Source organism: Lissotriton vulgaris, chromosome 4_1 (assembly GCF_964263255.1).
Source record: "Lissotriton vulgaris chromosome 4_1, aLisVul1.2, whole genome shotgun sequence".
NCBI lineage: Eukaryota > Metazoa > Chordata > Amphibia > Caudata > Salamandridae > Lissotriton > Lissotriton vulgaris.
This window is the reverse complement of record NC_141691.1, coordinates 667,061,024-667,074,655: the sequence shown is the minus strand read 5'-3', so window position 1 is coordinate 667,074,655 and position 13,632 is coordinate 667,061,024. Positions and strand designations below refer to the sequence as shown.

Sequence of the window (13,632 nt, the reverse complement as noted above, 5' to 3'; positions counted from 1 at the left end):
TGGACACAGAGAATGTCACACTAAGGTGAAGAGCTAATGAAACATCCTCATTGTAGTAAGGAGTTCCATTACATAGCCTGGAACACTGTTTGACATGGGTCCAGGCTACAGGTTAAAACCAAATTCATTAGTGTCAGCTCGACACAGGTTGAGTCCTCAATTTCACATTGTCGCTGGTGGGGAGCATTATAGCTTACAGCACACCTATGAAATATGGTACTTTTCTTGAGAACTCTGCATTACGAATATGACATCATAATATATTGTGAGACCATTAAGATAATGAAGTATCAAAATACCTAGGGCCTGATTCACAAAGGTAAACTTACACTTTTTTGGGGTATTCACAAACTAAGAGTTTAATTTTACTAATAGTAAATTTACGACTGGAGAGACTCCACTCTCGAAGGGGAGTATCTACACCTAAGAAGATACGTCTGTCCTCTCTTTTATGTGCAGAGGTCTTTCTCCCCAGCTGCAAGTATTCACATTTGGAAAAATGAATATTATTGAAATTAAACTCGCAGTTGCTGAATACCAAAAAGTTGTAATCTTATAGAAAAGGGTTAGTTTACTGTTGTGAATCAGATCGCTTGTGTCTGAATGATGGTTCTTAGTATATTAACAGGCACTGAGTTAGCACATCATGGGACGTGGTGCTCTCCCACCCTACAAACCATTGTTCATGATACCTTATAGCACAAAGGGTGATTCTTATGGAATTGTACTAGCCCTTAATAGCTGCATGGTCTGGCCTACTAGGATCAATGACGAAAATATTATCCTTTCCTGAAGCAATCTAAGGTCTAATACCTACATTAAAGAAATTGGATGGAAAACTGAAAGAAGGATAAAGTTATTGATTTGTCACCTATCAACCCAGTTACCGGTGTTGATTGCTCACTTGCACAGGATGGATGATAATGAAGCAGGTATTAAATGGGTAAAGACACGCCTCTTAAGGCCTTGTCATTTACATATTTATGTTGAAACTATAATCTCACATATGCTCTTTTTATTCTGATGTGTTGAGGCAGAGGATCTGAAGGAAGTGAAGGGAAAAAGCATAGCTGTGATGATTCCCTTGCTATTTGTCACTGTAATAAAGATATCCTGTTTAAAGCTCTGACATCTGTATAAAACCTGTACTTTACAAAGACCTGATCAAAAATCATTCTTCCTAGAAATAATATTGTCATTGCATTGATTAAGGGATCCATACGTTCTCAAAATGTGACAGTGGAATGTGTGTGGCTCAGCCATCGATCCACTAAAGCTACTACATTCGGTTGCTTACTTCTTTTTGACTCACATTCGAAGTGTTAGTGACAATGTACAGAGCCCCATACATACTTAGCCTTCTCCGTATGAATGGGAGAGACACTGTTCAGTCTGTCCAGTACTTTCGGAGCCCTTCTAACAGCACAAAAGGGCAGATGACAGAGAGGAGAATATGGTGGAAAATTTGGTATCTCACCTTTGGAATTTTATGTAAGTGCAAAGATTGGAAGAATTTGTGCCAATTCTTCCTTCTTGTAGTATAAAGCTTATCCGTGTCACAAATATGTTCTATAACCATATTTCGTACAATTATCTTAACAGTTAATGAAGCACAGTGCCCAACATTCTGAAAGGCATGGTTCATGTGCAATCTTGTGTTTTCATACAAGGCTTGCGGTAGAACCGTGAAGAATTCATTGGGACTGTGTAGGCATTAACGTGAATGGTATAAATATACATCAGCTTATTACAGGCGTACTGAAAACCTAACAATACCCTATAGTGAAAATAGTGAAAAACACTGACCATCCCAACCCCTTATATTCAGCCCTTTCATTTTAACTCTGTGTTTTGAACAGTTTATTCACCTTTGAAGCAGGCTAGCTATACTCTATAGTATCACTGAAACTGCACATTGAGCATATTTCAGGTCAACCTGCTAACATGAAAACGCAGGGCACTCATTACTTCAGTGATCTTTTTTTAATATAAGATGACTAGATGTGAATTGCAAGTGTGATGCCCAAAGGAAATAGACATTCTACATGATCACCTTCCTGCTCTGAACATGTGCTACTCGGCTAGCTTTATGGCTGCCATTAGACATATTAAAAGGTAGCAAGGGACCCCATGTGTTGAGTGAACTTAAAATATTTGAAGGTCACAGACGTGATAATTTAAATCAATGTGGTTGATTTAAAACCATTTTCTGCCTCCAAAATAAAATTTACATGTCTCCTTGTTATGCTTCTATTATCAAAATGTACAAGATATTTCTGTTGGCTAAGGTGTGCACAAAGAAAGCAGAATTTGAAACATTTAAAGGTTAAATACCCACCTATTTATTATCAGATAAACACGCCCATTGACTTTGGCATGGCTACGAGGTGAGAGATGGAAGCACAAGAACACATGCAATGGAAAATGAGTTAAGGAGAGAGAAAAAAGGAAAGTGTTAAGTAGGTATGAATGTCACAACATCAAGAAGCAAACACATAGCTAGAATGATCTATCCAGGTTAGTAGGCAAGTACACCAATGCAATGAGTTTAAAGCCAAGAAGCACAAACACAAGAGACAGCCTGCAGTCTGCACATGAGAAGTGTTAAGGATGGTTGAGAATTGAATGGTTAGTGATTGTCAGTGAGATTAGAAAGCTCAAGTGTCTAGGTACATATACATTGCTCTGCACAATGCTTTGGAACTTAACATTTCAATCCCTTTACATTTGGTACAGGTGACGGGCTATGTCAGTTTTTTAGGTTTATCGACTGATCTTTCCCAGGAATAACTACTTTACAGACCATAGACTGTCCATTGATGGCTTCTGATTTTTCCTGCCATCAAAGACGAAGCTTAGAAATGACTCGCAAGTACCAGTGCATACCCAAATGTGCAAAATAATCAACCAGTGGGAGAATGGTAAGTAGAGTAACATAGCTCAGTGTTAAAACATTAAGACAGCTATTCATGTTTAAATTGTATACCTATTTGTGTTGCCTGTCCTGTGATATTTATAGGAACATATTTCCCCCTATGAAGCATAATTTAGTGAGCAATGGCTCATCTGGAATAGCAGTATATGTATTATTGGTGAATGTGTTCCACAAAGTTACTTAGAATCTAACCAAGTGTTAAACCATGAAAAGATATGCCAGATCTGTTGGCTTGCCTAAATAATTTCTTTCTAGATGGACATTTATAGATTTTCTTGCAAATCATAACATTGTTTTACTTAAATTCACAAAAAAATAGTGCCTTTTGATGTAAGTGGTACGTTTGCATGTAAAGTTTCCAGGAGTTCTGCAAGCATTGTGTCGACTTTTTTCAAATCCTTATTAAAGATTTTCACCAGTTGCAGTTCATACTACATGTCTTAATAATTCTTGTTAACATCCAAGACATTGGCAACAATCTACACAAAGTCTGGTCTGAGCGATATGCAATTATAGTTTGAACCAATTCCAGCTGTGCATACACCAGACTGAGGAAGGAGAGGGACAAACTCTAAAAAAGAGGACTGGTTAATTAGTAAGGGGAACAAGACAAATAATTAGAGAGACTCATATGGCTAGAAGTTTATGGGCCTCATGAGGACAGTAATGGGGACAGGTGTGGCTAAAGCAGACTATTTCATAGTGCAAACAAAGTACTTCAGGCAAGTGACTCCCTAAGCATGAGAAACAAGGCAGTAAATAAGAGCTAAAATGAGCAGAAATGAGTTATCCTATGATGTGATGTCCTGAGATCACAGTCTCAGTACAAATCCTGGGGGAGCACAATAATGGTCTCTATCCTTCCACAAGCCAAGGATTGATGGTTAATGACATTGTGTAAATTGGAAACTGGTCAGTGGTGATGCTTGGAGGACCTGTGCTAATGGGCCTCTACAGGGTCTACCAAGGTGTATAAGCCAGTACTGGGACAACGCATTATCTGGCTAACACCTTGCACCATGTTTCCTTGACATACGTGTAAGACACAGATCTGCACCCCACTCCTAATGTGCCTACGTATTCAAACTGATTATTTCAGTTTCCTCACTTTTGACCTTATGTAGACAAAAGAAGTGATGTTCACAGGAACATTCCACGTGCTTATTTCTCTCATGCTTGACACTTTCTTTTGGTCAGAATTACACCTTCTATTTGCATGTAACTCTCCCATATAATAATCCATTGTACAGTGGCGGCTCGCAGTGGGAGTGCTGCGGAGTCGTGAGCCGGGGGAGGGGCAGGGTGTATGGGTAGTGGAGTCGGACATGCGACACCCACGAGTAAAGTAAGTAAATAAATAAATAAAAGTATTTACCTTGCGCTCGCTGCATCGCCAACTCGGCACTGCAGTGAGCACAAGGTAAACAGTTTTATTTATTTATTTACTTACTTTACTTGTGGATGTCGTATGTCTGACTTCACTAACCCGACCCTACCCCTCCCCCACTCGCAGCACTCCCACTGCGATACGCCACTGCAGTTGTAATGTAGATATGAAAAAATGATTTGATTGTTCTCGATTTTTTGTAAAGCATTTGGTTTCTGTGAAAGGTCAGAAATACAACTCAACTCCTACTGAACCACATAGGATCAAATTTGTGCAGTGAAAAAAGCAAGGTACATTTGTACTTATATCTGTGGGAAATATAAATTTGCCCTGTACTTCTGTATGCTTGCAAGTGAAAAAGAACAGGAAGTTGAGTTACCAACTGACTGCCTTTCAAATAGTCTCCTTAAATCTTTCATGTGAAATGTGGGGAAGGTTATGTGTACCCCCAAAATAGAATAAGGGAAAGAGTACTTATGTGACATTATACTGACTCCCCAAGATCAGTTCTTGAGTATAAGATGGCTGGCCACCATGCTGCGGTATGAAGATGGACACATAGCAGCACATGAAATAAACTTTTATAAGATTTCAACTGACCACAGTAGTCCTATGGCTTTCCTCATGCAAACGCGATTCGTGACAGATGTCGGTGACAAAGCTGGTGGAAGCAATGCTAAATTGTTGCACATCAAGTTCTCTGATAACGCATTACTGCATGGTGGGTGTTTTCATGCAGATGCCACAGCACTCGAATTATCACCCTTTAAAGCATGTGGCCCAATGAGAATGTCAAGAATGATACATTTGGCATTCATGGTAAATTAGTGATCTAGTCAAAGTAAGCATCTATGGTTTAACCTGACTGCTACTTACAATCTGGATCCACTATCAGAAATATGGCAGAAAAAAACACAGAATGTTGGTGTAGAATTGGAAACAATACCACCATAAATCACTGATGTAACAGATATAATTTGCATTGACCACATTTTGCTACTGATGCTTAAGTCCTTTGGATTTCCATTTCAGTCAAATTGTGCCATATGCTGTGATCGTGATCTGCAGATAAGGAAACATTGACTTTTATCCACAAAACAAACAACAGCCACGCCAAAATGGCACCTTTCGTAAATTAAATTGAAAGCACTGACTGCAGAATTGCATTAGCATTGAAGACAGATACCTAAAGCAACTCCGTGCCACTTTGATTAGATAGCGGTCGAGCTTCCTCTGATCGAGCTTCTCATACCTTAAATGATATTTGTTTCTATTTTCACTTGCCACAATGCCACAACTGGGAAAAATGAGGTTGGTTAGCATTTCCCACAAGTTAACACACACACACACAGACTTTAAATAGAGTTTTCATACCATTATTTTGAATTGTTGTTGTGATGTTTAATGCATTACTTGAGCCATAACATGTCTACTTAAGGTAGCTTCCTTGACCTCTAAAAATGGGCACTACTGTATTCATATCTTTTCACTTGAAAATGCTTTAGAGAACATCTGGTGGATCGCCTTCTGCCATCAGAGATAAAGCATCATGCTGTAAATGTGTACAAGAGCATTCTGCTCTAATCAGGCATGCATGTGACAGGTATCTTCTGCATCATTTATGTTAGGAATTACAACTTTATATGAAGAGTTAGAGGTCACCACTCTACTCATAGAGGACTAGTGGAATCTTGTCATCGGCAAAAAGAATTACAGGATGGATAAGATATCATCTAAACAACTTTGGCATCAATAAGTAATGCCACCTAGATACCTTTATTTGAAGAAATTCCTATCAAGAACACCATGTGACAACCAGATTGTCCACAGAGCTATTGGGTAGAAGAGATAAGGATTTCATTAAATCATTACATTATTTTTCCTGTTCTCTCACTCTTAATGAGTGTGGACTAGTAAATCTGGTTTTGCGACAGTTTCCTTTTGCATTCTCTATTTGCCTTCTGTTTAACTTCTATTTAGTGAAGGTAGACATCGTACAAAGGAATGGCAAAATATGCCACCTCTTAAATGCAGATGGCCGCTTACTAAATCATGTGAAAACCATAGACACAGATTAACTTTCTGAAGGAACCTTTGCAAATACATTAGTTAAGGCATGGCTACCTGTTGTGGGATTGATGTGACTAATGCACTTAAGACAAATAAAGAGGCTCTAATAATAATCAGAGGACTCAACTCTAACTGGACATTGTGTGAGATATGAAGGAAGTTAAATCACATGTTACTTTTATCTAGAGAAAAAAACTGTGCAAATCATGTAATGACTTAATACATTGATTGAAGTGGATTTCCCTTTTCATACTCATGCCTATTAATGTGTAACATAACAACAAGAGGAGCTGATGGTTTCTGACTGCAGAGTAAATATACCATTAGAAGACATGCTTCAAATTCCCAAAATCTCTTGGACCAACCAAAATGTTTTTTCAACAAATAAGTGTTTCTTACTCTTGAAAAATCAAGGATATATCACAAATAAATCAGGTATAACATAAAATGACTCCTGAAAAAGCTTGTTGGATCTGGTCCTTCGTGGGACGCGATGGCCAGTGCTTTAATTACACCAGCAATCAGTCCAACCCAGGATGGCATTATAACATGGTATGCAATAGCTGCCATTAAACCCAGGATCAGCCCAACCCCTGATCTTGAAGTAGAAAGTGATATCTAATACCTGCCTTTGACACCAAGAAACGATCATAAGCAAGCAGTCATTAGAAGTAACAGGAGTGCATTATCCTCATACTTCATACTCACCAGTCCTTCTTCAGTGTCCTTTAAAAGATCAGTATATTCGATTAGAGCATTTATGCTAATAACCAAAGAGCAACATTTAGCTTCCTATTACCTGTAAATGGTGCAGTCCTGTTTGCTGGTTACAGACTTTAGATCTGTGAGCTGGAGGAAGCGGTCGTGGAAATAATGAAGGTGTAAAATGCACACTAGAAGGAATGAGGTTGGGATAAAGATACGTGTGAAGAGATCAGTTACTGTAAAGGTTTCCAGACCAAGATCTTCCAGTCTGAAAAAGAAGAAATCATATTGTGAATTAATTACAATCTCGATTATCACTGCTTGGAAAGCACATTTAATACCAAAAGTAAATTCAGCGATACCCAAGGGGCAAAATTAGTTTCGGAGCATCTGCATGGTCACAGATTCCAATCTTTTAAGGGAAATTTAGACTTATACTTGCCAGATCAAGAAATAGATCAATAATATATTTTTTTATCTAGATGCAATTCAGGCTTTACTGTGTCCTATGTACATTTTAAACTAATATAAAAGAAGAGAGGCCCCCTGTGTTCTGCATCTCTCTATGTCGGGATAGAGACATTCCTGAATGTTTTTCCAAAACAAAAAAAGGTGTCTGCACAACAGTATTAAGCCAGATATGCATTTATTGACCCCGAGATACCATAGCTGAGTGCATAGCCTGCAGTAAGAGATTGATTCAAACCTGTGCCCTCATTAACGTTTCCGTACAGACCATTCTTGCATTTCTGGAGGAAGCCCTCTCCCTCCAGTGGCAGTGCATTACTTTACTATCAGATACATAACAATACCTTAGATACAATCACTAGATCCCTTCACTCTCAGGCCCAACCTTTCAATATTTTCTGTCAAAGCGCCAAGAGACCCTTGGGTAAACGTGCGCTCAACAAATTGCATAAATTAAAATAAATAAATAAATAAATACCTGGGAATTTAAACTAGACGAGACCCTACAAAAAGCAAAATAGAGATCTATATATTCTCATGAACAGGCTAAAAGTATGATTGGACCGACAATAATGTCAGTATTTTACCAAAAAACAAAGTACAAATGCATTCAGCTTATCCATCAGATGAGCGAAGCTAAACTGACCCAAATACTCACTTTTTCTTGTCCAACCCCGTCATGTTCATCCAAAGTGGTGGAAATGACTTGAATTGATATGTGTAGATGAAGACAAGCACCAGCATAGTGTAAACAACCACAGACATCCAAAAATATTTTAGAATTCGTCTCCACCATTCATAGTGCACCTGAAAACACAAAAGTAAAGTGGTAAAGTATCTCATTACGGCAACACCAAGCAAAACAGAAATGGCATGATACCCTTTTTAAACACAAATGTCCTCATTCCAATCAAGCTGGAAATCCTGATTTGGGAACAAACTTTGTGCCTGAACTGGGATTCCAACTTGTGTGATAATAACTGCAACCACAAGTTTTCCCACATAAAGATTTGTGAGGAAACAATTCATCATTCAGAGTTTTACACCAAAGTATGTGAGGAAAACACTTCAGACAGAGACCCGCCTCATGGTTAAAGTGGTAGTTAAAGTGGGGCAGGCATTTCTTCCTCACTCGCGGGTGCATTGGCTGACTGCAGGTGAATTACTTGCGTCCAAGGGGTGCCCTCAGGGGGAGACACTGTAACACTTCAAGGTGGCACACCATTAGTGCAACTACTGATGACCTGCCTGTCCCCGCGGCCATGTGTGTACTGTGCAAAAAGAACAATTGATGGACAGAATGCAGAACAATATCGTACATTCACCCCAGTACAGAGATCTGGGCCTAAATCCATAGTTTTTTTGCTCACCATGCCATTCCAGTTTGAACCTAGCCATATGCAAATAGTCTTGACCCTGCACCCAATGGTCCAGCCTGAACTGCCAGGAAAGGTCCTCCCTGGACTGGAAACAAGCATCCTAGGACCCATTTCGGGCTTTTAGCCCTCATTAGCCAGGATAGCTTGACTCCAGCAGCATGGAGTGCACAGGGCCGGCGTGGCTTGGATGCCGAGGAGGTAGGCAGCGTGAGCTCGGAGCTCCGTGCCCGATCCCGGAAAATATCCTGAAAATTCATTCGAACCCCGAGATAAAGGACACTATCCGGTACTGGACGGTACTGCGGAGGGTCCGGGACCCGCGGAGGACGACAGCGAGCCTTCCCACAGCAGTATCTTAACTTTGAAAGCTGAACTCGGCCGAGAAGTCGCGGACCCCAAAATGGCGGCGGTGGCATGAGATCGCTTGTGACGGAGACATCTGCCCGGAGACCCACTGAAGACCGCTCCCGGACACACTAGAGGTGCTGACGGCCGCGTCGCGCCTCTCCCCAGGTGCCAGAAGGACTTTGGGCGCGCCCTTGGGCGGTGGTTGAGGACCGTCTCCTGATTGGGGTGACAACGGTGCGACAGTGACCCGGAGACGAGAACCCCGGACCTCTGGCGCAACTGGCGCTGGCCGGGCCACGACCGCTCGGTGCTTCCTGCCTCTTGGTGACATTTCTGGACCTGAGAACCCGGCCGGAGGACGGTGCCCGGCGACGCTCGGAGGGCGACCAGGAACACATTTGAGGACCACCGCCCATCCCGGCCCAGATGGGGAAGCCGAAGGGGAAGGGAGATGGCGCGACCGACACTGAGGCGGCGGAAGGAGCGGAGAGAGACCAAGCGGCGTTACAGCGGATGCAGGATCGTATCCTGGAAGCCATCGCCACCACAAAGGATGCCCTGCAGCAAGATATAGCTCAGGTGGCAACGGGCTTGGGCCTCCTGAAGGCCGACCACGACAAACTTAAGGACAGGGTGAAATCCGTGGAGACCACGGTTAAGGACTTAGCCCCGGCCCAGGCAACGGTGAAGGCCCAGATGGCCGACGTGATGGACCGTCTGAAGGTACTGGAAAGGAGGGCTGAGGATGCGGAAAACAGGAACAGGCGCAACAACGTACGCCTAGTGGGCCTGCCGGAGAAAATTGAAGGCGACGACATGGTGGGCTACTTGGATAACTGGCTGCGGACGGAGGTGGCACCTGAAGGTCTGTCCCCCTTCTTCTCCCTGGAGCGGGCACATAGAGTTCCGGCGCGTCCGCCAGCCTTGGGCCTTCCTCCTCGCCCGGTGGTGTTCAAGTTGCTCCATTACCGGGACAGAGACTGGCTTTTGCAGAGGGCGAGAGAGGCAGGGCCCTTTCAAGTGGAAAACAACAGAGTCACCATGTTCCCGGACTACACGTTTGAGACTCAGCGACTTCGGGCAAACTTCCTGTCCCTCAAGCGAGAGCTCCGCCAGGAAGGTATCAAGTACTCCCTGTTGTTTCCTGCCAAGCTAAGAGTGGTGGTGGACGAGAAGGCTTTATTCTTCACGACTTCCGCGGATGCATGGGACTGGTGGGACACTTATAAGGCGGGAACGGACGGTGCTAAGGCCAGGGAGGAAGAGGCCAAGGTGGAAAAGCCGATCAGGCAGTCCCAACGGATCAGAAGGAATCGCAAGAGGACCGGGAAACCATCGATGTCGCAGACGGAGGCGGAGAGGCAGGCAGCCCTACAGGCGGTGGTGGACTTATCTAGAGCCGCCAGGACTCAGTCTGGGAAGGGCACGGATTCGGAGGCCCCGGGAACGGGCTCAGAGACAGGACAATCGGAATTTGGTGGAGCCCGGGGCCCTATTGTGACGCCGCAGACCTCGGGAGAGATACTGGAGGCGTGCTGAACTGGTTTGGCGGAATGGACTCGCTGGTTGGGCACCGGGGCGATGGACCCGCAGCAGTGGAAAGACATTGATTGAGGTTTTGGGGTTCTGTAATGTGGGGATTGTGGGGTGGAGCGCGCGGGGCTGATTTGTTGGAGGTCTTATAGCATTGAGCCGCGCCTTACTGGCCCCTAAGGTCATCGCAGTGGGGACTGCGAATATTACCACCTTTCATTGAGAGGTGGTCGGGAGTGTTGGTTTGGATGGGGGTACTTCCAGTTGCGGGGGGGCCTGTCCTGGGGGGGTGGGAGTTGCGAGCAGTTGGGGTTGCTCAGGGGGTTGTAGTTGTTGGAGGGGTTTGGCTTCCTGTTTGGAGAGGGTGGGGGGGAGGGCCCGTGGTCGCGGGACTTAGGCGAACACTGTTCTTTGCTGTATGGTCCGGTTGTGTAGGGGGGAATGGCTAGTACTGGAGCGTTGAAATGTGTGACCTGGAATGTGCGGGGTATGCAGTCCATGACGCGCAGACATAAGGTTCAGGCGTACCTCAAGCGTAGGGGGGTTCACATAGCGTTCCTGCAGGAGACGCACCTAAATAAGCAGGAAGGGGCGGCTCTACAAAGGCGCTGGAGGGGGCAGTTATTCTACACGACATTTTCAGCATTTGCGAGGGGGACATTGATTTGGATACGGGCGGGGGTCCCCTTCCAGGTCTCGAAATCGTCGATAGACCCAGAGGGCAGATATGTGGCGGTGGAAGGAAGGCTGAGAGGCAGGATGATATCGCTCTGTAATGTGTATGCTCCTAATGTAGACCTGCCCGCTTTCTTGTCTAACATCTCGGGCAAATTGGCGGGTTACTTGGCAGGACCGGTCCTCTTGGGGGGGGACTTCAACTCGGTTGAGGATGTGCTTCTAGATAGGTCCCATCCCCCGCTACGCGCGTCCCCAGCACATAGGATCGCCAAGCGTAGATTAGAATGGCAGGAGAGCTGGGCCCTCACGGATGCATGGAGGGCGTTGTACCCCACCACTAGGGATTACTCCTTTCACTCGCAACTGCATGATTTGCATGTGAGGCTGGATGCGTTTCTTTGTTCGGAATGTGTGCTCCCTGCGGTGGGAGGGGCGGAATACTTGGCCAGGACGATATCGGACCACAACCCCTTGTTGATGTCTCTGGAATGGATGGTGACTGTTAACTGCGTGCCAACATGGCGCCTGCAACCTGACACCCTGGACGACTTGTTGTTCAGGGAGGCCCTGAGTGAATGTATCGAGAGGTATTTTGAGGAGAACAGTGGCTCGGCTTCCACGAGGGCGGTTGAATGGGATGCTTTCAAGGTGGTGGTGCGGGGACACTGTATTGGGCACACGGCAGGGGCACGGAAGACTTTGTTGGATGACTTAGATAAGGCTGAGACACGGCTGAGGGATTTTGAGAAGAGGCGCCCGAATCACCCTGAACTGCAGGAGGGGCTTAGCGGGGCGCGGGAGGGGCTGGCGGTAGAGCTAGAGCGGCTGCGTAGTTTCGACCACAAGGCGTACGTGACGAGGGCGCATGCGGAAGGTGATAAGGCGGGGGCGATGTTGGCTTGGCTTGCTAACCCTATCCGGGGGGGAGGGCCGATCATGAGGATCCAGGAGCCAGGGGAGGAGCCTTGCCACTCCCAACCCGGGATCCTGAACAAGTTCCGAGCCTATTATGAAGGGCTCTATCTGAGTGGTGATACGGGAGGGACGGAGGAGCTTGAGGAGTTCTTGGACGGGCTAGAGTTGCCACGAGTGGAGGACTCGGAGGCAGAAGAGTTAGGGCGGCCCATCTCCCTCGGAGAAATAGGTTGTGCTGTGAAACAGATGGCTAGAAACAAGACCCCGGGCCTTGACGGTCTACCGATCGAATTTTATGGCAAATACCTAGAGCATCTTGCTCCGCGGCTGCGCGAGGTATACAACGAGGCGCAGGGGAAGGGCCGACTCCCGGGCTCTATGTGCGAGGCCCTTATGATCCCACTCTTGAAGCCGGGCAGAGAGGGCGCGGCGCTGTCCTCGTACCGTCCGTTATCTATGTTGACGACGGATTACAAAATCCTCAGTAAAATTCTGGCCAACAGATTACTAGTGCACATGACGAGCCTGGTTCATGGTGACCAGTGCGGGTTCATACCGACACGCAATACCACCCACAACATCCGCAGACTCACGAGACTGATGGGTGCGGACTGGCCAGACACCGTCTCCCCATTTGTCCTGTCCATCGACATTGAGAAAGCATTTGACAGCCTTGAATGGGGATACCTGTATGAGGTGATGCGTCGCTTCGGGTTGGGAGACGGATATATACAGTGGACCAAGGTCCTCTATACTGAGGCGGTAGCGAGGGTCCGGGTGGGTGCGCTGATCTCGAGACAATACCCGATCAGGCGTGGCACTAGACAGGGTTGTTCCCTATCCCCGCTACTGTTTGCACTGGCAATGGAACCCTTCGCGGCGGTAGCCAGACTGGGCCGCCACTACGCAGGTTTGCCTTTTAGGGGGAGGCCGCACCTCATCTCCCTTTATGCGGATGACTTGTTGATGTTTTTGGCCGATGCCGGCGCCGAACTTCAGGGGGCGCGGAGGCTACTGGAGCAGTTCGGTAGGTTATCGGGCCTGAGGGTCAACTGGCCTAAATCCTGTCTGTTTCCCCTGAAGCCGGGAGAGCCGTGCCCACTCACTGCTCAGGAACTCCGGTGGGAGCCGCGCTGCCTACATTATCTAGGGGTTTATGTTTACCACACCCCGTCCGACCTGTTGGATGGAAACGTAACTCGCTGTATTAACGC

General features: G+C 45.5%; 1 protein-coding gene across 1 annotated transcript in view; it reads right to left on the bottom strand.

Annotated features, from left to right (window-relative positions):
• Nucleotides 1-13,632, bottom strand: part of PIEZO2 (piezo type mechanosensitive ion channel component 2) — a 1,150,823-nt gene that overhangs the window by 373,744 nt on the left and 763,447 nt on the right. Inside the window, exons 16-17 of the mRNA XM_086964934.1 lie at nt 8,224-8,372; nt 7,192-7,365 (exon numbers count right to left, since the gene is read on the bottom strand). Coding sequence (XP_086821060.1) covers nt 7,192-7,365; nt 8,224-8,372 — 323 coding nt within the window. The remainder of the gene's footprint in view (nt 1-7,191; nt 7,366-8,223; nt 8,373-13,632) is intronic.